Consider the following 27,030-nt stretch of genomic DNA (forward strand, 5'->3'; position numbering starts at 1 on the left):
ACTTTCTAAAGATTAATAATTTTTGTCACCAACTTATGAATATCTTTTGTTAAAAAGAAATTAAACCGACACCTAACTAGACGGAATAAAAAGTGAGCGATTTTTGTTCTATTGCCCTTCCCCTCTGCAGGGGCTCTCGGAGCTTTTTGAAAGCAAGCAGTTTGTTAACCGTAAGGTTCAGAACCTTGTATCAACGCTGATCATGCTTTATGAAAATGGTGTAGATTCTGGGTACTGTGGTGCGGAAGAAGAGAAAAACGGCGCAGAGCGGCCCCAAATCCAGGCCAAAGGGGAAAGATGAACTAGGAACCGCGGTGCGTCCAGGCTGGTTGCTACTTGGGCCGCGACTTGGAGCGGCTGCGGTGTAAGGGCTTGAGACTGGCCCCGGAGGCTTCTGGCCAGGAACTTGAGCCCCCTCGCGGCCGAACTGTCCGCGGAGGCCACAGGTCCCTTTAAGACGCCCTGCGGGCAGACCCTGGGCAGAGGGGGTGGGAGGAGGGTTAGCGAGCGCACGCCACGTGACTCGGCTGCCAAGTGCGCTCGGGAGTTTGACAGAAGTTTGAATCGGACTCGGGGGCTTTCTGCAGCCGGAGGGGCAGAGCGGCGGTCCCGGCCTCGGTGAGCGCCAGCTGCAGCGCCCCCGCCATCCGCCCCTTCAGTCTGGAGCCCCGGCCGCCGACGGCCGCCCGCGCTCCCGCACAGCTCGCTGCCCCCGCGGCCGATCAGCAGCCCCTCGTCCCACCGCGGTAGCCGCAGCCTCCCGGCCAGGGAACCGAGCCCCGGCGCTGCGCCCCGGCCCCGCTCTGCCAGCATGTCTTCGACGGAGGGCTCGAGTCGCGCGGCGGACAAGTCGCCGCGCCAGCAGGTACTACCCGCGCGCCCCTGGGGCTGTCTTACCACCCCTTCTCCACCTGGGGGTCAGGCCGGACTCTTATTCCAACCCCCTCCCCCGAATGTGAGTGGGAAGAGGACCACCGCTTTCCTGGGTCCCCCACCGCCCTGACACTCCGCCGTCCCTGTCTCCGCAGGTGGACCGCCTGCTGGTGGGGTTGCGCTGGCGGCGGCTGGAGGAGCCGCTAGGCTTCATCAAAGTTCTCCAGTGGGTGAGTCGACGCTCTAGCTGCGGGCTATTTCGGGAGCCTGGACTGTGACGCTGACCCGAAGCAATGTGGCCGGAGTGGGGGGCGGGGAGGTGCTGCGGCCCGCCGTGACGGAAGGGTGGGGGGTGGCGACAGGTGGGCGGGGGAGGGGCGGGCTGGGGCTGCTTCTCCAGCACTTGGTGGCTGGAGAGCGAGGAGCAAGGCATGCGGAGTCCGGGATTCGGTCCTTCTATGTGCAAGGAGCCCTTGCCCAGGGCGCTCACATTTCACCCGGGCGAGAGAACCCGGGTGTAACCTTTCCAGAACTCTGATCCTGCACATACCACTCCTCGGTGGCGGGAGGGGGGAGGAGGACAAGGAGGACGAGGAAAGCTACGGAGGGCAGAGGAGAGGAGGGGTGCGATGGAAACCATCCAGCCCCCAAACCCACCGGGACCTGGCTGATCTTGAAGGTGGGCTCCAGGGACAGGGTCCTGGCTGGCAATTGTCCTGTTGAGGTCACTGGAGTGATCTGGGTTCTTGTGACTGTGTGAAAGTGTGAATGAATAAATGAATGAATGAATGAAGCCTGGGGCTCTAAGATTAAATAAAAGAAAAAATATTAAGACAATAAAAATCACACTGTGGCCAAAATGTGGCTTGTAGAATAAAACAAAACATTGAATAGGGAAGCTGGGGTTCTGGGTTTTAGACGTGGACCTGCCTTTTCCAGCTTTGTGACCTTGGGCAAGTCACTTCTTTGGACCTCAGTTTCCAACATTAGTTAACTGTTGATCACACCATCCACAGGGTCCTCTTCTGTTCTAAATGGGTCGGTATGCCAGAATATTGCCCTTCATTAGGCTCACCCCGTGACCTTGAAGAAATCACTTGCCCATAGCCTCAGTGTCCTCTGTAATGGTCGACGGGAAATATATCTCCTTACCTCACTGGTACTTTGAGATATTAGTATATTCTCTGTCCTTAGCAGTGCCCAAGGTTTCCTGAGTGTAAGTTAGGCATGGGGGCAGGTGTAGTCACTCTTTCAAATCATGAAAACTTGTTGGCAGCATTTAGTGCACTATAACAGAGGAGATTTAAGTTAGACAATCTACACACCAAATGGTGTGTGAATAGCTTAATTAATGTGCTTCCAGCACAGAATTCAGCTAACGAATAAGTTACCACTAAGACTGAGGAGGATTGAGTTCTAGAGGGCTTTTTAACTCACGGGAGACAAGAGTGAGCACCGTGTCACCGATTCCTGAATCATCGTTTGGATGGGAATCATCAGACCTGGAATTCAGGGGCAATAGTGCATTTGGGGTTATCTCCAGATATCTGAAACCTTGACTGGGGCTATAGGCCAAGCAAGGAGCTCCCGAGTGCAAACTCTGAGACCTGGTGGGGACTTTCCACCCTCCCTACTACCTCAAGAGCTGTTGGATGGACTGCTGACTGAGCAATTTCACCCCCACCCCAACTTCCCTGTTCTGATCCACCAACTTGAATACCAGTGGTGGCCATATAAGAATGTTATTAAGGCTCCTTGTGACTGCCATCCAGAACTAGGGAGCCATTATGAGGAGCAGAACCTGAAATGCAAGAGTACAATTTTATCATTAAACTAGACAAATAGATCTAGGGGAAATTTGAGAAAGACTGTCAAGGGATAAGGGAAACAATGAGGTTATTAGACCATGGAATCATCCTTTGGTGGGGGATTCTGAAATCCTTCTGTTTTCAATCCTTCTATCATTTTCTCAGTGCCACCCCCCTCCCCACCCACCAATACCATGTTTCTATAAAGGCTGCACAAGGCAATGCCTAGGAAAATATCCAGTCTCCTCCCAGGGTAAGCACTGATCCCTAAGAGTTAAGACCCATTTGACTTTTATGATCTTCAGCTTCTTAGAGAGGGTGATACCTTTCTCTCATAGTGCTAAATCCGGGTGCCCAGGGCTAGACTCTGAACTCAGCCTTCGTGGGAAGGGCAGCATAAAAGGGAGACATGATTTGCTTTTACTTCCATCCCGGCAGCCTGAATTCAGAGCGTGAGTTTCACTGGCCCTGATTCTCTGCAGGATGAGCTCCTGTAAACGAGCACAGGAACCAGCACCAGAAATGACAGTGAAGATGTCCTTTGGGATTCTTACTCATTTCCTGCTTAGGGGGCTCAGATGCTCCTGAGCTGGAAAAGGAAAAAAAGAACACACAGCTCTTGCATTTATACTAATGATGCTTGAAAACTTTTGTTGTCATTGTTATCCAAAAGTAATTTTGCTGGAATCCTGGTAAGAAGAAAGCAATGTTAGACTTTTATTAGTCAGGAGCTTGGCTTAGAGTGTCTTTTTTTTTTTAATTCAGAAATTCATCTCACCTCAATTCCAATTCTGGAGTCTCACTAAGTCTTCACAAAGCTAGCAAAATAACATGGGTCTAGACCAATTATTAAAGAACTGGTTTCCTAAAAAAAAGGGCAGATTTTGAGGTTGATGGGCTTTGGTTTAAATTGAGTCTCCTCTGCTTTCTAGCCATAGAATCTAGGGTATCTAGGGTAAGTAACGAAATCTTAGTGGGCCTTCGTTTCGTATATGTAAGTGAGGGTACGATCTATCTTATGCGTTCACTGGAGGATTATAGGAGGTGATTTCTGTAAAGCATCCAAGCATTCAGTCCAAGCAGCCCAGGAGTTATTCAGTGAGTGTTGATTCCCCTTCCTCCCGCTCCTAAACCTCCCCTTGCCCCTAAATTTCTTCTTTATGCAGTCTGTCAGCTAGACTTGTCCTTTGGTTAGATTACTCAAATGTCACTGCCAAATCCTCACTTTGAGGGTAAGGCACAAAAGAATCTACTGAATTACTCAGTCACTGTTCCTATAGTAAGTCATATTATTATCAACTGGGTGTATCCCTAATCAGTAATTCACCTTTGAGGTGCCAAAACCACTTGCTTGGCTCTGGGGGACTCTGTAATGAAAATAAACTATTTCAGTTGGTGTGGGGAATGCGAAAGAATCCCATCAGAGTCCATAAAACCAATGAGATGACTGTAGAGGTGGGAGTAGGGGAAGAACTTGTCTTCCTTGTGCCCTGCACTAACTGGGGATGGGAGTGTTCTCAAAGGATCATCACCATCAAGCAAGTCAGCACCAAACTGGCGAGGTTATTCTGACACCTTTCCCAAAGAGAAGCAGAGACGGGAGGAGGAGGGTGTGGAAAGCAGCGTATGACCATAGTGTCCCCAGCAATACAGGACCAGGAGGAGGAAGGCTGGTTGGCATCAGAACTTAAGAGATTCCTCCCTCCCCCCCAACCCATCCCCAGCTCAGGGACTCCATTTCTCCTTGGTTCCTGTTCTTTTTGAGCAGTTTGCTTAACTCAAATCCTCGTGTTTGGTGACATGGATGGTTTCAGTTCTTTCCTGCTCTTCCCTGTGCCTCAGCCTCCTGGCACATTTAGGGAAGAAGGCAGATCTGGTGCCAAAAGGTCGAGGGGGCCAGGTCAGGGTGTCTTTCTCTGCTCCTGCATCCCAAGTACAGAGCTACTCCCTGCCTCCTTATAATCTTTGCTGAACATAAGAGACATCTCTCTCTCTCTCTCTCTTTTTTAGCCTTAATAACTTTGTGATGCAGAATTTTATTTTGTTTGAACATGACACTTTTTTCCTTGTCACAAACTTGAAAGAGAAGGTACCAGGTCTTATTCATCTTTGTGTCACCAGCACTTGGCACATAGGGGATGGTCAGTAACTGTTGATTAATGAATGAATGAAGTAGAAAGAGCACTGGACAGGGAATCAGGAGATTTGAATTCCAAGGTTGGCTCTCACAATGGCTAAATAGGACCTTGGAAGAGTCACTTGATCTTTTGGGACTTTAATTTCCACCTCTGTGAAATGAGACCATTGGGCTTAATAATCTCTGAGATATTTTTTTAAATAAAGATTTTATTTATTTATTGGTCAGAGAGAGAGCAAGCATGTGCAAGAGAGCACAAGCAGGGGACAAAGGAGTAGAGGGAAAAGCAAGCTCCCCACTGGGCAAGGATCCTGACATGGGGCTCAATCCCAGGACCCTGGGATTATGACCTGATCTGAAGGCAGCTGCTTACCCAACTGAGCCACCCAGGCACCCCCGTCTGAGATCTTTTTTGCTCTGCTGTCCTGTGAACCTGTGAGGTTCCCCTCAAATTTTTCCCTTTGTCCACTTACCTAGCAAACTTTACATTTTCTGGCATCATATGGCTGTGTGATGTTCAGATTTAATTATATATTCTGATTGATAAAGAGCTGTGTAAGGTGGCTAGGGATTCCCAACTTTCAGAGAATCAGAAGAGAAGAAAATACAGCTAGTACTAAAACTCTTGTGGTATATTTCACTCTTGGAGGAATCACAGAACAGGGTCAGGATTTTCAGAACTTCAAGGTTATCATCTAGCTATAGCAGAACTTTGGACAATGATGGTGAAGTTCTATGGTCTGTGTTGTCCAGTATGGTACCTGCTAGCCCCATGTGGCTATTAAAATGTTGCCCTTGGAATGTGGCTAGTGTGATGGAGCATCTGAATTTTTAACTTTATTTAATTTTAATGAGTTTGAATGTAAATAGCCACACTCAGCTACTACTGGCTACCGTGGTGGATAAAGCAGCCCTAGAGCACGAGTTCCACAAAGAAAGAGATTTTTCTCTTATGTTCACTACTAAATGATAGTGCCTAGAACAGTGTCTGGTACACAGTAGGTGCTCAATAAGTATCATCTTTTTGTAGATGTGCCTGTCAAGGAAGTGCTGGTGAAGAGAAGGCTCCGCAACTGACCATTCATTGCCCAAAGTTAGGAATACCTATTTTCTTAGGGGACCTAGATAGAGCTAACTGCTGATGGGTAAAAATATATCCAACTGTGCTCGCCTTCCTAGAATGGGACACCCTAATTGTGTGTCCACTTCTGAGGGCCAGAAGCTAAGAGGAATAAAGAAACCCGTAAGAGGCTCACAGAGCTGACAAAAATTTGGGAATTCCTGTGAGGAAGAGCTAGAGAGGCGCCATCGTTGCGCCAGTGGAGGCTGGGGTCTATATGGGGTAATGAGGCCGAGGCTTTGGGCAACTTCTCTTCAGCTCTGTCAACAGGAGCCAACAGGGCTCCACTTCAGCCTCTGTAAACTAAGCCAGATGAGGAGGTTATTCAGGTCCTGGAGAGAGTGACACTCTCTCCTTTCCTGATGTTTTTTAAAAATGGAGACAATTCTCATTTGTGTGAACTAAACCTCCTGGAAACAGAGAGGTCTTCACTGTGACCTTTAGAGAGGGGTCAATGGCTCCAGCACGGAGAAGCTCTGCCAGGCTGGGTGATGCGAGGTGGGGCAGTGGCGCCGGGCACTACGCAGGGGCAGAGCACAGCTGCTGGCCATCGCAGCCAAGAGCACACTGACAGCATTACCCTCATCCTGTGAGAGCAGGGCCTCTCGACTGCCCGCTCCAAACCCCTCCTTGAACAGATGAGAAAACGGAGACTCAGAGAGCGGAGTGCTTTATTACAGTTCGCCCGGCTACTGAGTGACCGGACCCGGGCTAGAACCCAGATTTCCTAACTCCTAACCCAGGCCTCTTCTCACTCCACAACACTCGGAAGCATTAGGAAAATCACGTGCACACAGCTCTATTCTAAATGCTGAGTGCAAGCCTGGGACATAGATGAGCTGTCTTCTAAGTGCTTAATGTCCAAGACACCAAGACACGGAGAAACACACAGAAAACGATCATTAGCAGAATAAGCTTTGTGCTTACTCAGAATGATTCCATCATGTACAAGCCTGTACGAGGTAAGTGCACAGGAGACGGGGCCTGGACCGACAATGTGGGACATTTAGAGAGTCCAGCTTCTCGCTTCCTTTTCTAACCAGTGTGTTTTCCCAGAAAGAAGTTTGAAAACCATAGGGTAAGGAAATTTCATCTCACTCAAGACAGGAGGTTTAGTAAAATGTGATGAAAAGTGGAGAGGAAAACAATTCAAGTGATCTGAAATGCCCCTGGTTCTTAACACTGAGTGATGGCAGCATCAACAGATTACAAAGGGAAACACCACTGGGGAGTGAGTGGAGGCTGATAAGGCAAGTGGAAGGTACTTTCCTCTGGGCTTGAGCCAGGACAGTCAGCAGAGACGTGGCCAGCACTCTGGCTGTGAGGAAAAGAACCTCTGGGAGAGGAGGAGTTAGGCTGGCAGAGCGTGGGACAGCTCCCTGCCTAGTTCCCCTCTGAAGGCTTGGCAGAAGTTGTCCCTTCTAGCTATACCTCCAGTGAGGCAGGAAGCCACTGGAAGGTAGTGACACGGTGACAAGATTCAATGACAGCTCCAAAGGAGAAATGGAAAGAATTCCAACACGTGCCTGATCCCAGGTGGCACAGAGGAATCTATTTCTAGGGTGTCTCTCCCCTGGGGAGGAAATTCAGGTCCTGCTTTATGCTAGACGTTTCCAAAAGCCTGAATAGCTCTGAGTTTGTCATCATCTTAAGGAGGTTACCTGTCACATCCAGTGAGGAGATGTGGAAACTCTCCATTTGTTCTCTCTGCATCTCCCTTCTGGACACCACTCCAAATCAACCTCATTCATTGGGCTATTTGGTCTGGCACTCAGGTGCAGTGAGCACAGCAGCCTGAGGTGGGAAGGCCAAGGGAAGCCATGAGTCCCTTCCTAGGAGGGACTTGATTAAAGGAAATCCTTCCCCCCCTGTAACCACACCTGCTGAGAGTCAGAAGGTGGTTCTGAGGAGATATTCCTTGGCCAGCTGAGGCCTTCTGACTCTCAAAGGGCCTTCCCTCTCCCTCAGCTCTTTGCTATTTTCGCCTTCGGGTCCTGCGGCTCCTACAGCGGGGAGACAGGAGCGACAGTTCGCTGCAACAACGAAGCCAAGGATGTGAGCTCCATCATTGTTTTGTTCGGCTATCCCTTCAGGTGAGCGGGAATTGATTCTGACCCCACACAGCCTCCCTCGCTGGTTTAACAGGACCTGCTTGGTCTCTTCCTCCTCCAGAAGCCTAACGAACGACCTTCTACTGAACCACGCCAGGTTCAAATAGAACTACAAAACTTGAGTCCTTCCCACCCTTTAGGAATTTCAGACACACTAACCATAGAAAAATATCAGGGAAACTCAGATAGGTCATTGTTATAATAACGTTCCAGTCCATAGATAACCAAGAGCAGGGAACGAGAGTTCCTACAGAAAGAACTCATGCAGTTTGGGATGGAGGCTAATTGCACAGGTCTCTCTAACTTTCAGTGACCTTCTCCTTGCCTTGAAGGTTAGGGAGCTTGTTAGTACCTAGATCCAAAAAGTTGATGTGGGGTGCTCACCTAGTACCCTAGAATCTAAGGAAATACACCTTGACCAGGAGGTAGAAAAGAAGACTCTTTCCTGGCTATTTAAGAGCCTATGGAGGGGAGTCCCAACTGCTCAGAAGAGAACTGGAGACAGAGCTTGCCTTCTCAGAAATTTTTAGTACCAATCGTCAAGTTAGGTTAACTGTCTCTCATATATAAAAGCGTGTTTGTTTGTTTGTTTTTTCCCCTGTCCTTTTTGGTCCCATATAGTCTCATGGGGGAGGGGTGCTAAATAAGGCCTGAGAATGGGTAAGTCCAACCCTAACCTGGCCACTGTGGACCTGTACTCTCCCAGGGGCGAAATGAAGATGATCTCCCTGGTGGTTTGGCTACCAGAAATAGATGGCACTGTATATATATTGTGGTTGTGACCTAAAGGGCCCTGAAGACACTTGGAAATACACGGTCTCTGTATCTGGGCAAAGGGTTGGGTAGCAACTGAATGGGAGGTAGAATTGGACAGATTTCTGGGGATGTTCCTGTCTTGACTGCAAGGTTGCCTCTAGAAACATTCCTCCCCCCAGACCCCCTTCCTTGGCTCTGTAAGAGTCCCAGGGCAAGAAGCAGCCCATGATGACTCCTAGCTCGGGCTGGTCCCCTGCCTCCACAGGGAGGGGATTGCCCCGAGCTCAGGATGGCACCCCCTGCCCCCTGCAGGTTGAACCGGGTCCAGTATGAGATGCCCCTCTGTGATGATGACTCCACCTCCAAGACCATGCACCTGATGGGGGATTTCTCTGCTCCTGCCGAGTTCTTTGTGACCCTGGGCATCTTCTCCTTCTTCTACACCATGGCTGCGCTAGTCCTCTACCTGCGCTTCCACAACCTCTACACAGAGAACAAGCGCTTCCCACTGGTGGTGAGTGCACATCGGCCAGAAGGGATGGGGTGGAGAAACTGAGTAGATGAGCCTTCTGGGACTGATGTCACATTGAGGAGGGAGGACACCCCTGTGTGGAACCTGAGGGTCTCCCTGCCAGCTCTTTGCTGTTCATCCCCTTCAGGTTCTGTGACTCCCACAGCTCTGAGGACTCTGCGTCTACCAAGCCCCCATCACTTGCTGTGCTCACAGATGGCATACTAGCATCAAGAAGTGCACCCTGGAGCCAGACTACCTGGGTTCAGATTCCAGGACAGTCCTTTACTAGATGTGTGCTCTTGGACAAGTCACTTCTACTGAGTTTTCTCAATATAAAATAAGGATAAAAGAATACCTATCTCATAGCATGTGGGGGGGTTAAGTGAAAATGCATGTACTGTGGAAAGAGCCTAGATGTCCATCAACAGATGAATGGATAAAGATGTGGTATATATACACAATGGAATACTATGCAGCCATCAAAACCCTGAAATTGTGCCATTTGCAATGACATGGATGGAACTAGAGCAGATTATGCTAAGCAAAATAAGTCAATCAGAGAAAGACAATTATCATATGCTCTCTCTGATATGAGGAATTTAAGAGGCAGGGTGAGAGGTCATGGGGGGTAGGGAGGGAAAAAATGAAACAAGATGGGACCGGGGAGGGAGAGAAACCATAAGAAACTCTTATTTTGGGGCGCCTGGGTGGCTCAGTGGGTTAAAGCCTCTGCCTTCAGCTCAGGTCATGATCCCAGGGTCCTGGGATCGAGCCCCGCATCGGGCTCTCTGCTCAGCGGGGAGCCTGCTTCCTCCTCTCTCTCTGCCTGTCTCTCTACCAACTTGTGATCTCTGTCTGTCAAATGAATAAATAAAAAAAAAAGAAATCTTTAAAAAAAAAAAAAAAAAGAAACTCTTATTTTATTTTATTTTATTTTTAAAGATTTTATTTATTTATCTGACAGACAGAGATCACAAGTAGGCAGAGAGGCAGGCAGAGAGAGAGGAAGAAGCAGGCTCCCTGCTGAACAGAGAGCCTGATTCGGGGCTCGATCCCAGGACCCTGGGACCATGACCTGAGCTGAAAGCAGAGGCCTTAACCCACTGAGCCACCCAGGTGCCCAACCATAAGAGACTTAATCCCAGGAAACAAACTGAGGGTTGCTAGGGGGTGGGAGGGGAGGGATAGGGTGGCTGGGTTTTGGAGATTGGGGAGGGTATGTGCTATGGTGAGTGCTGTGAATTGTGTAAGACTAATGATTCACAGACCTGTACTCCCGAAGCAAGTAGTACATTATATGTTAATTTAAAAAACTCTAAAAAAGTTAAAAAATTAAAAAAAAAAGAAAATGCGTGTAAATATCTGGTATCTAGTTAGCTTTGAGTGTTAGCCATCATTAACATTCTCCCGCCTCTACCATTTCCCTATCCCAGGCATGCAAGTTGAAGGGGTAACTTAGAGGATCCCCTTTGTCTCCTGCAGTCTGCTCTCTACCACCAGCTGTAGCTGAGCAGTGGTGATCGAAGAAAAGGCTTGAAGTCGAGAGTGGGGGTTTAGGCCACCTGGGTTTGGGGGTGGCAGTGACCAGCAGGTACCTTGATACATTGTTGCCTGAACTCAGTTCTGAGGGACTGAGCCCTGGGTGGCAGCATTCCTTGGGTGGCAATGAACAAATTCCTTAAGATGACTTGGGCTCCCTGAGGCTCCAGATGTTGGGTAGGACAGCAAGAGGTAGCTGTCCTAGCACCGCAGGATCCCAGTGCCTTATAGCCAGAGGAAGAGAAGCAGACAATCAGGGGGGCCTTTCTGAGTACATTTCCTGTCCCTCTACTCCTCCCAGGACTTCTGTGTGACTGTCTCCTTCACCTTCTTCTGGCTGGTAGCTGCGGCCGCCTGGGGCAAGGGCTTGACGGACATCAAGGGGGCTACGCGGCCATCCAGCCTGACCGCAGCCATGTCTGTGTGCCACGGAGAGGAAGCAGTGTGCAGTGCTGGGGCCACGCCCTCGATGGGACTGGCCAACATCTCTGTGGTGAGACCTGCAGCCGCTGAAGGGGTTTAGGGGAGGCAGTGTTATCCCAGATACCCAGGCTTGTCCCAGCTAGCAGGTTCTGAGAGGAGCAGAGGGGTGTCTCTCCAGCTGGTATCCCCTGAAACTGGAGCGGGTGACTCTGGCACCTAAGGATGGCTGCTGGCCTCTGGATGACCCGGAGAGGCCATTTTCTTTTTTGGGGGGGGGGAGCCCAAGAGCCACTTAGCCTCCTGTTCTTTCCTCCTTTTGTATTCTGCCCTCCTATTTCCCTTCTCCCCACATCCAGGCATGCTCCCACCCCTCCTGCCTCTTGACAATGTATGTGTGTGTGCACGTGTGCACATGTGCATGTGAGCATGTGAAGGGGCGCACAGGCTGTGGTGGGGCTCAAGACTGGGAGCACACCCAGAGTGAGAGAAAGGGGTTCACTGTCACTCAGGTCTCCAGGCAGGAAAGGGGCTTTGGGCAGGGGTGGGTCCAACTGGTACACACTGGTTTGGCCATCCTGGTTGTTAGAATGTGGAAATCTTTCCATATCAGTTGGCACATAGCTGAGGCTTTGAGCTTTTCAGATACCCCTTGTTACCTTAGCCCTGCCCTGAAAATGGCCTGGAACTCCCCAAGGCCCAGACACTGAAGGGGTTTCATCGCTGGCATACCAGGGAGCCTTCTAGACCTTGCTGGAACCCTGCTGATAGGTTTTAGCCCCCAACATTTTATTGTAAAAAATTTCACACATACAGTAAAGTTGAAAGACTTTTACAATGAACACCCACACACTCATCACCTAAACTGTATGATTAACTTTTTCCTAGACATGCTTTATCACGTATCTATCTGCCCCTCTTTATCCATCAAACCACTGTATTCTTTTGTTTTTTAGATTTCATTTTTTAATTTATTTGACAGAGAGAGGGAGATCACAAGTAGGCAGAGAGGCAGGCAGAGAGAGAGGGGGGGAAGCAGGCTCCCCCCTGAGCAGAGAGCCCAATGTGGGGCTCCATCCCAGGACCCTGAGATCATGACCTGAGTTGAAGGCAGAGGATTAACACACTGAACCACTCAGGCACCCCAAACCACCGTATTTTTAATGCATTTCAAAGTTAATTGTGGACATCAGTACGCTCGCCTCCCCCAGTACTTCCTGCTGATAGGTTTTTAAGTATTTTTGAATAAATGTTTGAATACAGCCGTGGCTGGGTCCCTGGCCCCAGGAAAGGAGCACCTTGGACAGCTCTGGTCACACCCACCCTCGGAAAAGGCACTCAGGACCCTGCTGTGGAAAGCGCCTTGCTCTGCTTTGCATGATGCTTTGCTCCAGGGGCCAGAGTCTCCCAGAGATCAAGCTACAACTCAGGTGCATGCTGTGGACAGTGAGAGACTTTGGCCCGAGAACCGCTAGTGGGAATCAGCACTGAACCTGCCTCTACATCCAGTTCTCTGTATTTTAGTCTTTCCAGCCCTCTGCCTTCTCCCCGACCCACCCCAGGGACTCCCCCTCCCTGTTCCCACAATGCCTTCCTTACCACTCTCACAAACTCCCCTGGTGTTTTTGCAGCTCTTCGGCTTCATCAACTTTTTCCTGTGGGCTGGGAACTGTTGGTTTGTGTTCAAGGAGACCCCATGGCACGGGCAGGGCCAGGACCAGGGCCAGGACCAGGGCCAGGGCCCTAGCCAGGAGAGCACAGCGGAGCAGGGAGCAGTGGAGAAGCAGTAAGCAGCCCCTACCTGGCTACTCCCGAACAGGACAGCACCTCTTCAACCACCTCCGGCTTCCAGGACCTCCCTCTTCTTCCTTCTCCAACTCCCCTCCCCAGCTCATTCTGGGCTCTGAGCTTTGAGACGACGCTAATGGATGGGCAGGCATCAACTGTCAGAAACCTGGGCAGCCCTCCCAGTGGCTTCCTATCCGGCCTCTGGCTGGAGCCTCGGATAGCAGGAGCTCAGTGCTTCTTGTCTATTGCCTGAAACCCAGCATCTTACTTGGGGTCTTACTTGTACCCTTGCAGCCTCTGAGAATGAGCATCTACTGCAAGGGGCTGGAGAGAGAGTCCTGAGACTGGTTCCTAGCAGCCACTTCTATCAACCTGTTGGCTTCAATAAAAGTGGGGGGAGGGGAAATTGGCTGGCAACCTTTTTCCTGGTCCCTTGCATGAAGGGCCCACCAGTGGTTCAGGAACTCCCTCCCCCCCAGTGGCTGTCATCTAAGCCTTGTGTCTCCCCAATCAGTCAGTCACCAGTCAGCCCCAACTCTCCGACTTTTCCCTCTGGCCTCTGCTCACCCACACAGCCTACCGCGTGGGAAGCCAGGAGGCCAACTAGCCTAGAAAAACGCTCTGTAGAGGGTCCTGATGAGGCCTGGACTTAGTGGGGAGCAGAAATATTGCAACTGGGTTGCAACTTCAAGACACTGAAGCCAGGACACTTGCTGGGGAAGTATTTCTTCTGTTCCCTCTGTCCTCCCAACCCTCCAGGCTGGGGCATTTTCTACCAAAACTACACTTGTACTTGCCCTAGAAATCTGACCTTCCTTCCTGTCCTCCTTCTTGGGCTTAGTCCCACATATGGGACACAAGATGAGGGGTCTAGGAACATCTCCATTTCAGTCCTCCCTGCCTCCAACCTCTCTGTCCATCTCCCTTCCCCAGCCTCTTGGGTCTGAGGCATTCAAGATCCTTTTCCATGTCTGTCTAGGCCTTCCTTTCATTCCTGTGGGTCCAGATAGGGACTTTGGAAGGGTCCAAAGGACCATCTTGAGGCTAAGTTGCCCAGAGCCCCAGGACATGGATGGATGGGCCCATTTCTTCCTCATTTCCCCCCAACCCACAATTCCTTCTCTGGCCTCTTTTTCATACTTCCCTATCTCACCTTTACAAAAGGACATGCCCTCTTGGTTTGCCCTCATTTCCTCCTCTGCTTCCTCATTTCTCCCAGGCTCTATCCCTTCCCACCAGAACCCTGTCCAGGGCAGGCCAATGCTATTGGTGCTTCTTCACTTCGGGACCCAGTTTCATATTTGTCTTTGATATGTCTCCTCTTTCTGACACCTCCTTCAGTCCCTCTCTGGACCCCAGGGCCTAAGAGTCAATGCTGACTGGGAAAGGGACATTATTTCCTACCCAACTAGAAGCATTTCAGTCAGCCCTGGCCATACGGCTCCTCAGAGAAGGATGAAGAAAGAAGAATCCAGCCATTTTCTAATCTGGTGCCAGTTAGCCCACTTATCATCCCAAAGGTGAATGTGCCCTGTGCCAATTTCTCCTCAGGACTGAGACAACCCCTCCAACCTTCTCACCTCCCTAAACACATCCATGTGCACATGACTGGGGTACCCAGAAGACAGGATATTTGACTTTGGGCTCTCACTTCTTCTTTGGGTCAGAGTTTCCACACTTGACAGGGAGAGTGTGAAATTTATATCTTCAAATGCTCCAGAACCTTTCGGTGAAAGAATTAGATTTTCTTTTTTGTTTTGTTTTTAGATTTTGGGGAAGGGATTTGAGGAGGGAAGAAAGGAGTTGGGGATGAGTGCTCTAAGTCCGAACCTCTCTCTGTCCTGAGCTGTCCCCATGGTTACTCTAGGAGGAGGGGTAACAGTTTTGCCTGAAGCTCCAGAGACACAGAGAACAAAGAGGTGACGATTTTCTTTAAGCTGGCCCCTGTGAGGGTCTGTGAGCAGCTTCTACTGGAAATTTGTTTGGATTCTGTGTATATATTTATAATTTATTTGAAATGTGATGGATAAAATGTTCTCATTTGGGGGCTGAAGTTAGCAACTGGCCCTCGAGCTAGGGGAAGGGGGCCGGGATGGGTATGAACTTCTGCCAAGGACTCCTAGCCCAGAACTCTCAGGAAGCTCTTTCTCCTTCTCAAAAGCTGGATTGTTCTCTTCCAGAAGGGCCTTGATTTTGGCTATGGCCTTGCTTTCCATGACCTAAGAGGAAAGCCTACTTCACCTCATTACCTCCAGAGGGCTGGGCTAGGCAAGAGCTGAGGGCAGATCTGTTCTTGTAGGATTCATGCCCCTCCGACCAGGGCTGGCACCACTGCTTTGCCTAGTGGGGCCTGGGGTAGGAGACTGTGTCTGGTTTCTCCAGATTGTAGGAGGCCAACAGGCAGGGCACTCACCCTCCGCCCTACTAAACTCTGACACTGCCAGGGTGCACACAAAGGACATTTTCAGAATTTTGAGTTCCCTCCACTATCATGATCATAGGTCTCCTACTTCTGGGATTGAAGATCGGGGCTGGGTGGGGGGAGAATGTTGCATGTTGTTTTCTGGTGCTTGTTATTACACATTTAAATAAACAGTGCTTCAAAACATTTGCTATGACAGAGCTAAGACTAGAGCCCTTCCAGGGATTTTTATTCTCTTCCTCTCATTGCTTTACATTCTTGGACAAATATCAGCATTTCTGCCAAAACATCATTCCACTTGCACCCCAAGTAATAGAGTCTGCATTTTCTCTTTTGATAGCACCAATTAGTCCAAAGTAACTGAGACTCTTTACCAAATTTGAGCAAACTCAAAAGGCAAGAGATAGTAGCTTCCACTATGCTGTTTTCATCTGCTCTCCTAAGCTTCCTGTCAGGAGGTGAGAGCCATATGTCTTGCCCTTTTAACTATAAAGGTTCTTCCTGAACAAACTTGCACCTCTATCCCCCTTCGGACAAGTGACTTCCAGAAAAACGCACTCGGACACGATGTCACAATTTCAACAAGATCCTGGTCGTCGCTCCCCACCTCTGCCCAGGGATCATCTGTAGTTCTCAGCTTAAGAATCACTGCCCTCAGAGATTATTTTTGCAGTGCTTAAACCTTCCCTGGGTGAAGATGAGAAGAAAGTCTGAGGTCTTGAAGTCACACCCTCCAATTTGATTTCCTCCAGCTGAAGGAATAAATATGGGCTGAGCTGTGAGGTTTGAAGAGGGAAAAGAGAACTAGTCTCTCTTTTCTGATATGATGGGGGGGAGGCTTTTGTCTTTTGATTGTGGGAGGGTGGGAAGAACTGTTATCAGCTGAGAAGAAGAAAGAGGATGATTAAGGTATTTTCCAGGCCTTAGCAAAGAAAATGACAGATCTGATGAGAAATCTCCCTATGCTGAGGCTCTGGTAGCAGCCCTTCCAGCAGAGAAAATATTCATTAGAAAAAGAAGCCAAAGTGATGGATGGAGTCAGGGTCCAGCCAGGGTTTGGGAAGAGGCGGTACAGGGTATTGATCGCAGTTCTCAGGAGGAGAGAAGGATCAGCAGAGATGCTGCAAACACCAGCAGCCTGGAGGCCACCCCAGTTCCGGGGCTGGCTCTGGCTCGGAGATAGCCTTCTGTCATCCTGACAGGTGATCTTGATCAGCTCATCTACGTCCTCCCAAACCCAGACAACGCCACTCCAACCCTCTACCCTGCATCAGGGCACCGTGGGTTTCCCACAGAAGAGGCACAACACGGGAGCCGAGGACCCTCCCCCACTCCAACCCTTGTGTCCTTCAGCACATCCTACAGACTCCCTCCCCTTGCCCTTCTGATTCACAGCGCCCACCTCCCTGCACCTACCCTATTCGATCTACAGGGGAGCGAAGTCGCTTCTTGACCGCCAGCCCGGGAAGGGGCGCCAGCCAGCTGGCGAAGGCACGGCTTAGAGGGGCGTCTTGGGCAGAGAGAGGTTTGGGGCGGGGGTGTGTATGCAGTGAGCTTGGGAGGGCGGGCTAGTAGCACAAAGAATGTGTGCACAAGGGTCAGGAGACGAGGTCCTGGGGCTTTGGTCTCTTCGCCCTCCGCTGTTGTGCATTTTGGAGGGGCTTTTGCTGCAAGCTCCGTAGGCAACAGCACCCCCGCCAAGACTACACTTCCCAGAAGGCTATGCGAGAGTGAGAGTCAGGGGAAGCCAACCTGTGCTGCGCTTGCGCAAAGAGTGAGCTGGAAAGGTGGGAGGGAGAGGGGAGGCGTGCCCGCGGCGGGGCTAGGGGGAGGGGGCCGCGCGGCGGTGGCGCCGGGGCGGGCGCGCGTCCGCGGCGGTGATGGCGGTGCGTGAACGCGCGGCGGCAGCAATGGCCGCTCTGGAGCGGCGGGTGCCGAGTCTCGATGACTTCGCGGGACAGAGCTGGAGCTCGTGGGTGGAACGGGCCGACCTGCCCGCGGCCGACGGTGAGTGAAGCTCCCGTAGAGTCCGGGGACCCCAGCACTGTCTCCCCTCCCCCTCTCCGGGCCCCCGCCAGCAGAGGGGAGCCGCCGACGGGAGCCGCCGTCCGGCTCCCCGGCCCCCCAAACAAAGGACCCGCCGGGTCCTAGTGCCCGCCTGCTCCGTCACCTTCGCGCCTCCGGGTCCTAGCGCCGGCCCACGGCCCTCAGCCCACCCTGCCCACCTCTGCCTCTGCCGGTGCCCAGTACCTGCCCCGACATCTGTTTGCCTTTACCTTTCTCTTCGCCTGCTGTCCTCTAGCTTCCGCTCCTCCTGCACCTGCCTAGGGCTTTCCCCGTCCGCAACAGTCCTCTCCACGTGTTTCCCACGCACCCCACTTCTGTGCCCCCCTCCCAACCCCCCTTGTTCCTTCGCCTTCTGCCCCACACCTCCTGCTCCTTTTCGGCGTTTGCCAGCGGGTTGCAGTACCACTGGACCCCCGCCTCCTCCGCATTAGTTCGTCGGTCCATCCATCTATCCATCCTCCCTTCCTCCCTCCTTCCCTCCTTTCCGTCCATCCATCTCTCTGTGCCTCAACCCTCAGTCCTTTCCCGGGCCTCTTGCCTGCCTCTTGGCTCTCTCCCCTGACCCCCACCTTCTCTAGGCCCCTGAGTGCCTTTGGTAAGCAGGCTGACATCTCTTTCTGCTGATCTTTGTCTCCTGGGCCCCAGGGGGCACCTGGCCTCATGGCCTTTGGGGTGACAGCAGGCATCACAGCCCTGAAGAAGTTTGCAAGTGAGAAGAGGTGGAGGAGGAGACCGCATGGAGCGGTCTCTGATGACACTTGTTCTCCTCTGAGACGTCTGACTCCCAGCTCAGTTCTGCCCATCAGTGCATTTTAACGGACTTAAGAGTGGGAGCTGCCCCTTGTCTCTTGCATGCCTGACCCACTACCCCTCATATCTGGAGATTATATAAGACTGTCAGCGATCTTTTCATCCTAGAAAGGGGCAAATCTGTCAGTAGGTGTTAGAAGCACATCTAAGTGGATGCCCAGGCCACCCTAGGGCTGTCCCATGCTGGGTGGGCAAGGATGGGGCCATTGTCAGGGTCTGGGTGCTTTGAGAACCGGAAATGGAATCAGACGGGTTTGGTGACTCAGAATTGATTTTTTTTCCAAGGGACAGGGAGGGGGCATAGAGGAGGGAGGGGAGAGGAGTAAAGTAGGGGGATGGGGGAAAGAGCTGCTTTGCACAGCTAAGATGTTTTTGTCATCAACCCAGAAACTGAGGTATAAGGGCAACCCTTGCCCAAAGCCCTCTAAAGAGGGGAGGGGCTTGCATAGCTGACCAAATGGACTTTGAAGATGCCAGAGGACCCCCTGAGATGGCAGTTTCTCTGCTCTGTGACCATCCTGTCAATGCAGGACCTGAGAAGCTGGGTGTAACTTTGTCAGTACCACAGTAACCCAGGTGGAAGAAAGTCACGTTCATGGGGATTGGGACCTGGGAGATATCTGTTTGGTGTGGCACAGAGTAGCAGGAAGGACCGTATGAGTTTGGTGTGGCACAGAGTAGCAGGGAGGACCGTATGAGAAATTTCATATGGTCTCATATTCTTCTCATGAAGAAGGGACTTCAAGATTTATAGCAAAATACGTTAAGGATTGTTTCCCATTTAAATGGGGAAGTGGCCCAGAAAAGAGATCATACTTATTCACAATCATCCAGCTACTTAGCAGTGGAACCCTTGGAGTGAAGGGTCCATAAGAAAGGTGGCAGGGGCTCAGCTCAGCTACCTTTCCAGAGGTAGCAGCTGAAAGAAGAATGGGCACTTAAGAATGACCCACTGAAAGGCTCTCCGAGAGGTCCTGAGCACCAGGAGCTTATTAGAGAGTGTGGGCTTCCTACTGCTTGACTGCCAGTGCTGGTTGGGTACGAGATGGGGTTTCTAGTGGGGATGGTCCTTCTAAGCTGTGTTTCTCCTCCAGGGGCTGAGCTGGAGGAGAGTAACAAAAACACGAAGAAGTTGGATGCCATGACCCTCATTAAAGAAGGTGGGAGTTGACACACATTAGGTCTGGGGCCTAGGGTAGACAGGACCACCTTCCTCTCTTCCAACATATCCCAGGAGGTGGCTGCTTTAAGCAGCAGGTCTGGGGATCCTCGCTTTGCTAGGTCTGAGTCAGCCCATTCCCCTGCCTCCTGTGACCTGTTGTGGGAGATCTTAATCATAGGTGATTGGGCTCACTCACCTGACAGCCTATGTTCTTAGGTTGAGCTCTAGAAGCTGAGGGCATGCAGCATAAAGCCTGTCATGTCAGCTGGGGAGGGGAAAGTGTCTTCTGGGAGTTGGGGGGAGTGCTGTCTGATCTTACAGGGAAACCCTGGGATCCCCAGCCCCAGTGATAAGGGCTTCTGTCATTGCAGACATGTCCATCTTCGGGCACTGCCCTGCCCATGACGACTTCTATTTGGTTGTGTGTAACCACTGCAGCCAAGTGGTGAAGCCTCAAGCTTTCCAGAAGCACTGCGGTGAGGGGAGCCCTAGGGAGGAGATAGAGGGGATAGGGAAAGGTAGAATGTGGAACTCTGAGGACAGGGTCAGTTGGGAGGTCATATGGGTCATGGAGGGGGAGGCCTTGGGGATCAGAAGGTCCTGGGGGTGGCTTCAGATGATTGTGGCCTGTCAGAGTGATTGTTTGAGCAAATTCTAGGAGAATTTTGGGGAAGAATTAGGGGAAGAGTGGAAAGGTTCAGGAAGCCGAGTCCTAGAATTTTGAGTCTTGGAAGGGTCAGATTCAAGTGGGAAGATGGCAAATTTAAAATCTCAGGCTTAGGCAATTGCAGATTTTGGTATCATGAGTCTGTGAGCAGGGTTAGGAGGTTGGGGGAGGAAGCACTTGATACCACTCACCTCGATTACTCTCTCCACCTCCTGGTGACAGAAAGAAGACATGGGCCCCTCAGCAAGCTTTACGCCCGGGCCCCACCCCCACCTCCAGCCCCTGCCAGCTCTCAGAAATGCCATGTAGTGAATGGGCAGGGCCCAGCTTGTAGGGCCCCGGGTTCCACCAAAACCTCCTCCAGGGAGAAGGGCCAGGGGTCCCGGAGCCGTGGCCACCCGCCTCCTGAGAAGACACAGAAGGACAACCTCTGGTAAGGAGAGGCTGGAGACTCCCTGAGACCAGCCTTGACCCTGACCCTAGTCCAGGGAGGGGTTAACACGAACGGAGACAGCTGTGGGGCAGTGGGCACTGCTCACAGCAGGAGGCAGCCACTCTCTCTCTGCAGCTCCCTTCCATGTGCTCCAAGGAATATGGGTCCCCTGTCCCCATGTTCTGCACCCCTGCTGGAGCCCACCCAAGTCTCAGGGCTGGGAAGGAGATGGCTCTGGGCTAGAGTCCAGGGCCCAAGCCCAGCCCCCCTGCCCCCCAGCCCACACCCTCTCTCCATGTGTAGCCTTTTCGTGCCTGTGGTGAATCTGGAGAAGATGTCCAGTCTCCCGAAGCCCGATGGACATGGAATCAGGGTGGCCCCGCCCTCTGCTTTCCTCAGCCAGCCTGGTGGCCTCACCAAGGACTCCCCTGGGAAAAACCCCATGGCACCCCCTTCTAAAGAACCTCCGGGGAGAGAGAGCATCGAGATGACCCCCAGCGAGGGCCCCAGTCACCGGGCTGAAGGCAGCCCCCCTGAAAAGGAGCCTGGTGGGGCCAGGCTGCCCCCCAAAACCCATCGGAAGATGGCCCGTGAGTAGTCATGGTCTTGGGAGTCAGGAAGGTAGAGTGGGGGACCCCTTTGGACTGCTTTGTCCTTGGGCCTATTGGAGAGGTCAGGAAGGAGTGGGCCTGGCCATCCCTGGTTACCACTTGACGTGGGCATACACTTGCTTTCTAGGAAGCTTCTCTCCAGCTCAGGTCTCCTGACCAAGGCTAAGAGAGCTTATGCCCAAGCAGGGGAAGGTATTCTTCCTTACCCTGGGCCATTGACCTTTATCTCTCCTCTCACCTAGATCCAGGGCACCAGACCACTCCCACAGCTGGTTTCCCTGGCATCCCAGATGCCTGTGGCTGCTTTTGTTGCTTGATCTGCATTGCCCTGTTTTGGCCTTGGAGTCACCAAAAGGAGCACCTGGGCTGGGAATGGGGGCGGGGATGGTTCTTGTGCCCAGCAGAGAGTTTCTCTCTGATGCCCAGCGGAGTTTCTCTGGAAGGCTACAGCCTGGACTTGAAGGCTAGAGGTTCTTCTGCCTTAGGCCCAGCTCTTCCCAGGTCTTCCGTGGGCCTCCTGGAAATGGCCTTGAGGTTCATGGGAATTTTCCCCACAGGGAAGGAGTGCGACCTCAACAGGCAGTGTGGGGTAATAAACCCAGAGACCAAAAAGATCTGTACACGCCTGCTGACCTGCAAGGTAATCTCCGTCCCGCTGCACAGAGTGAGGGAGGACGGCACAGACATGGGCCCTGGGCAAGGAGAGAAAGATTCAGCTTGGGGGGTGGGGGGTGAAGCCCAGGTAAGGCAAGGGGGAGAGGAGGCTGCCCCCAGTGGGGCCAGGCTGGAGGCAGTAGGCAGACTGCCCCACTCCAAAGGAAGATTCTGGGCCTGTGGCGGTGGCAGTGAAACAAAGAAACACAAGTACCCCTACAAACTCACTCAAACCCCCTCTCTCTGCTTGCCTAGGCTTGCACACACTGCTGCCCCTCACTCCTGCTCAGCTCACACGCCCTCCCCACCCTTCACCCTGCTCTGTTCTAGATCCACTCGGTGCACCAGCGCCGGGAGGTCCAGGGCCGAGCCAAGGACTTTGACGTGCTAGTGGCAGAGCTGAAGGCCAATTCCCGCAAAGGGGAATCTCCCAAAGAGAAGAGCCCAGGGCGCAAGGAGCCCACTCTTGAGCGCCCCTCCCAGGAGCCCCCCTCCTCAGTCCAGGTTGTGGCAGCGGCTGCCCCCAGCAGCACCTTCTCTGCTCGCGCCAAGCAGACCTACCCATTCTGTGCACTGCCCAGGTACGTCCAGGTCTAGTTCTCCACCTGGGGACACTTGGTCCCAAGCCATCAGGGACCTTGGGAGACAGGCCCAGGGAGTCGCACTCTACCCCAAGTTGGGGAGCTAGCTGGAGCCCCTGTTAGCTGTGCAGAAGCAGGGGACTCCCCGCTCCTACCCCAGCACGCCGAGGCACCTCAGCCTCTGTAGGGGCCTGGTTCCAGTGCCTGGGATAAAAACCTGTACCTGGGGAACTGAAAGGATCAGGGTCCTGGGTGAGGCAGTCCTACTGTGTGTTCATTCACTGGCCCCTTCATGTGCAGAGGCTGCGCCAGAGCCCGGGGAGAACCCACCTTGCCAAAGGAGACACACACACATCTCTGCCCATAACACAAGGGGCAGACCCGAAACAGGCTCAGCTCCCAGAAAGGCTGACAGGAATATGTGATGCGAGAGGGGGTTGAGAGAATTGACGGGACTGACCAGAGCTGGGTGCAGTTAAGCTCAGAAGATGTTCTGGAGGAGGTGAATCTGGAGCAGATTCCCCACCGCCCCAGGAGGCAGGGCCTGGGAAGCGAAGGGGCTGGGGAGAGGATCCCTTGGGAGCTGTGGCCCTGACCTTTCTGGCTCTCACTCTTGTGAGCTCTGTTGTTCTCTTCCTTCCCGTCCTCCTTTCTCTTTGTCTCATTGGCCAGCAGGGTGTCTGCCCTGGCTTTTTTTTTTTTTTTTTTTTTTGAGCTTGGCGGGTTCAGGGACACCCCCACCCTGACCCACTCCCGTCTCATTGCCCTCACGTCCCCTTTGGCCCTTCCAGGTCCCGGGCCTCCTCTGAGAGTGAGTTGGATGATGAAGGCCCCTGTGGTGGTGATGGGGACCCAGGCCTGTTCCCCTTTCCCCTGCCCCGGGGTGGGGCCCAGGCCTCCAGCGAGGAGAGTGAGGAGGAGGGGACATCTGACGACCTCCACCTCCCCCCTGACTGCCATTATGCAACCCGGCCCCCGCGGCCACAGGCGGTAAGGACCTGGGGCAGGGACCTGGGGTGGGGGGTGGCCCAGCCCTCCCAGCCCACAGCCTGGGGAGGAGGTCAGATCCTTTGCGCAAGCGCCCTCCCTGCCTCCCAGGCCCCGCTAATCATGGCCCTTCCTTCTGCCTCTAGTTCTGCACCTTTGGGAGCCGGCTGGTGAGTCCAGGATGCTACGTGTTTAGCCGCCGGCTGGACCGGTTCTGCTCAGCCCTGAGCTCCATGCTGGAACGGCACCTCAGCTCACACATGTGGAAGTGAGTCTTTTGGGCCTGGAATTGCCCTCCCTAGACCCCGGGCCCCGGACATCCATGGGCTTCAGAAGCCCTCATTCTTCTCACCTACCTGTAGATGCGGTTCTGCTGTTCGGGCGAGACCCCAGATAGAATGAAGAGGAGGTGAGGGAACTTGACAGCCTGTGGCTGGGCCGAGGCAGGGCAAGAATGGGGGGTGTGGGAGTGAAGCCTGACTCTTATCTGTCACTTCCAGTACCTTTTGGGTAACTAGGGATAGGGGTGCCCAAACTGAAATTTGAAATAAGGTTCTTAATGGGTCCCTATATTAGTTCACAGCTGTCTACCCCTGTGCTTTCTTCCTAAGCCTCAGTTCCAGCATCTCCCAGCAGATGGCAGCAAGGCTGGGGCTCTGTGGGCCATTTCTAGGTGGGGCAGAGAGCCAGGTGGAGGCTGGTGGGGAGGTCCTCTTGCTTGCTTGGCGTCACAGCAGAGCTCTCTTTTTGCTGCAGGAAGATCCCACCCGCGGCTGAGCCTCCATCCCACCTTGTCAGCTCCCCACTGTCTGCTCCCCTGAGCCCGTCCTCTACAGGCAGCTGCCCCCGCCTTCCAGGCCTGCCCCCCAGACCTGCCTGCCCAGCCTCCACACCCCCTGCCAAGGACAGCCTGGTCCCCAGCTACCCTGCAGGCTCCCCCAGTGTGGCCGCGGCCTGCAGCCAGGCAGAATGCATGGGGGGGGCCCAGGCCATCACCTCACCACTGCCCGCCAACACGCCATCCCCATCCTTCAGCAAACTCCCGCCTTCGAAGGCCAGCAAGTCGTCCAAAGGCAAGGATGGGGTCGAAGTGGAGGCCCCTTCTCGAAAGCGAAAGTTATCCCCTGGCCCCACCACCTTCAAACGGACCTGCATCCTGGAGCCCTCTGGAAAAGGCAAACCCTCTGGCTGCCGGGGCCTCTCGGCCAAGACTAAAACAGCCCTGGGCATGGGGCTCAATGGGACGGTGGGGCCAAGAGTGAAGCGGGCAGGGCCTCTGGACTGTCGGGGCTCCCTTCATCAACCCCCGACACCCGTCAAGGCTTCTCAGCTGGACAGCCGGGGAGCAGCCGGACACCCAGCCAAGGCCCTGCCCACCAACTGCCTCTCCGAGGAGGAGGTAGCCAAGAAGCGGAAAAACCTGGCCACTTACTGCCGGCCGGTGAAGGCCAAGCACTGCCAGGCCGGCGCCCGTGCCGATGCGGCCTGCTCCGTGCGCCGCAAGAAGCCGGGTCCTGCCATGGCCTTTGAGGAGAAGTGTTCTACACTGAAGGTACCAGCCCAGCTCTCTGGAGAGCATGGGCAGGGAGAGATCAGGATGGACCAGGGTAGAGCGCACAGTGGGAACCCAGCACAGAGAAGGTGCTAAGTGTTTGTGCAGGGAAGGGATTCTGAAAGGGGAAGTTGAGAGAGTTCCGGGGCCGTCTCCTCTAGGGAGAGGTAGGTCAGCTCTTTGAAAGGTGACCCAGCTTTTGCTTGATGGGCCTTCCCCTGTCTGTCTCTCCCTTGAGCTGAGGAGATGCTGCCTGTCCCCTGCCCCCACACCTCCTTCTGTTTTAACAAAAGGGCCACTTTCTGATCTGGCTGTGGCCTTCACACCAGGAACTGGAGCCACCCCTGTCCCCCAAAGGAAAGGAAGCTGGACTTCATGAACTCTGATGGGAAAGGTTTGGGCAGTGGGGTTGAGCGTGGGTCCCTAAGCGGTGGCCTGATATGCTGGGTGGCAGAGTGGGTGGGCTGGTCTTGTTCATGGGTTCTGCCCTTGGGCCTCAGGGCCTAGAAGGCCAGGGATGTCACCTGAGGTCCTTGTAAGCATATGTGCCCGCTTCCAGGATTTCATGCACCAGGCAAGTCCTCCAGGGTTTCTGGGAAAGCCAGCAGCCGGTTTATGCGCCTCTTCTGACGGGAGCCCTGGAGTAGCACACTCTGGGCTGTCCATAGGAGGGCAGGAGGGGCTTGCCCGTGGCGAGAAATTGGGTGCCCTCCTGGTGTAGACACAGGCCAGATACATACCCACTCCTCTGGCACCCTTATGAGAGTAGTGAGTTGGACCATGCCCCCATGTGTGTGCGTGTGTGTGCACGGACATTCTCAGGCTGTCCCCGATCCACTGGCATTCATTTTTCCCCTCGTCCATCGTTGGGCAGCAGCCAGGCCAGGAAGAAAGCAAGCTTTAGCTCTCATGGTCCACACAGTTCACTGGGAAGCAGGACTGGTAGGCCCCCAGCCTGACCGCGTCTCTTGCCTCTTGTCTTCCTGCAGTCGAAAGCCCATTAACAAGAAAGTGCCTGCCCACCACGATGGAGCCGCCAGCACCTCCTCCCCTCCAGATCCGGGCCCCAGGCTGCTGCCGCTTTTTATAACTTTATATTATTTTTTTTAAGAAAAAAAAACTCTTTAAAATACCTCAAGACTGTCTCCCTGTTCTGTTGCTGCTAAGAAAATGTAAAAACAGAAACAGAGAAAAGGAAGGAAAAAGATGTAATAAAATGAGTGTCCTTGCTGTCCCCATCCGCACCCCAGGAGGTGGAGATGATAGGCAGCCAGACTCCAGTTCCTGGCATTTGCCTGCAGAAGTCTCTTATGCTCCTATATTTTTGTCTAAATGGTATGGGAATGGCCAGAGTTTGTGTCATGGGGGAGTCTTCTCTCCAGAGAGGATGATGAGGCATATGGCTCAGAGCAAGAAGGGCTCACCGGAATCTTTATCCCAGAGATGACTCCTGTCCTGCTGGGAAGGGAAATAACAGGGGCAAGGGAGCCACTCCTCGGGCTCTCCTTTCAGGTCTTTGCCCTGAGGGCCTGTGGGAGTCGGCCTGGGCCCTTTTCCAGTCTTCCAGCACTGCTGGGCCTCCATCCCATCTCTGAACTATTGCCTCAGTCTCTTCAGCTTTTCCTGCCCTTGCCGTCTCTCCCTAGCAGCCTCATTTTCTCAACCACTGGCGGAGCTCAAATTAAGTTGGTAACTGCTCTAACGATGTCCGTGATTTCTGTGGGACAGGCTGTTTTGGTCCCTGGTCCCTGTCCCTGTGGGTTTGCCCTTCAGGAAAGAGTAGAGTCTCTCCCAGGTAGGCCTCCTTAAGCTGAACTACACCTTTTTGGAGGCAGGAAGGGGAAAGGTATGATCACTTACGAAACTTATGGTGTGGGAGGCAGCAGGAATGTGGGAGGTCCTAGTCCCTCAGGATCACCTGGCTTCCCAGGGCTGAGCAGATGGTATGGAGGTGGGAAGGGCTGGGAGTGCCCTAGTTCTTCCATGTATGTCACTGGAGGCTAGTGTGCCAACAGGGG

General features: G+C 53.0%; 2 protein-coding genes across 4 annotated transcripts; both read left to right on the forward strand.

Moving 5' to 3' along the window:
- Positions 1-795: 795 nt before the first annotated feature.
- LOC111143320 (synaptophysin like 2) lies at positions 796-14,645 on the forward strand. The gene is made up of 6 exons (XM_022496981.1): positions 796-865; positions 1,029-1,103; positions 7,907-8,031; positions 9,118-9,319; positions 11,160-11,351; positions 12,910-14,645. Exons 1-6 carry the CDS (start codon positions 812-814, stop codon positions 13,066-13,068), a joined length of 807 nt encoding a protein of 268 aa, XP_022352689.1. The 5' UTR covers positions 796-811; the 3' UTR covers positions 13,069-14,645.
- A 2,723-nt stretch (positions 14,646-17,368) lies between these two features.
- LOC111143081 (ataxin 7 like 2) lies at positions 17,369-26,092 on the forward strand. Of its 3 annotated transcripts, XM_022496543.1 has the most exons (11): positions 17,369-17,495; positions 19,460-19,525; positions 19,899-20,003; positions 20,417-20,627; positions 20,931-21,217; positions 21,796-21,878; positions 22,223-22,473; positions 23,265-23,463; positions 23,607-23,728; positions 24,217-25,012; positions 26,002-26,092. In XM_022496543.1, exons 1-11 carry the CDS (start codon positions 17,369-17,371, stop codon positions 26,014-26,016), a joined length of 2,262 nt encoding a protein of 753 aa, XP_022352251.1. In that variant the 3' UTR covers positions 26,017-26,092. The 3 variants fall into 3 exon arrangements, with proteins under 3 accessions (XP_022352251.1, XP_022352250.1, XP_022352252.1); XM_022496542.1 differs by having other exon boundaries at positions 24,217-26,092; XM_022496544.1 differs by having other exon boundaries at positions 21,027-21,217; positions 24,217-26,092.
- Positions 26,093-27,030: the final 938 nt, after the last annotated feature.

Source organism: Enhydra lutris, unplaced genomic scaffold, assembly GCF_002288905.1.
Source record: "Enhydra lutris kenyoni isolate GAN:26980312 unplaced genomic scaffold, ASM228890v2 scaffoldscaffold9, whole genome shotgun sequence".
Taxonomy (NCBI): domain Eukaryota; kingdom Metazoa; phylum Chordata; class Mammalia; order Carnivora; family Mustelidae; genus Enhydra; species Enhydra lutris.

Bases quoted from the DNA above. Each gene is read 5' to 3' on its own strand.
- LOC111143081 (XM_022496542.1), top strand. From the start codon at position 17,369: ATGGCGGTGCGTGAACGCGCGGCGGCAGCAATGGCCGCTCTGGAGCGG. The intron at 20,004-20,416 runs GTGAGGGGAGCC...TCCTGGTGACAG, and splicing joins AGCTTTCCAGAAGCACTGCG to AAAGAAGACATGGGCCCCTC. The intron at 21,879-22,222 runs GTAATCTCCGTC...GCTCTGTTCTAG, and splicing joins CACGCCTGCTGACCTGCAAG to ATCCACTCGGTGCACCAGCG.
- LOC111143320 (XM_022496981.1), top strand. From the start codon at position 812: ATGTCTTCGACGGAGGGCTCGAGTCGCGCGGCGGACAAGTCGCCGCGC. The intron at 9,320-11,159 runs GTGAGTGCACAT...TACTCCTCCCAG, and splicing joins ACAAGCGCTTCCCACTGGTG to GACTTCTGTGTGACTGTCTC. The intron at 11,352-12,909 runs GTGAGACCTGCA...GTGTTTTTGCAG, and splicing joins GACTGGCCAACATCTCTGTG to CTCTTCGGCTTCATCAACTT.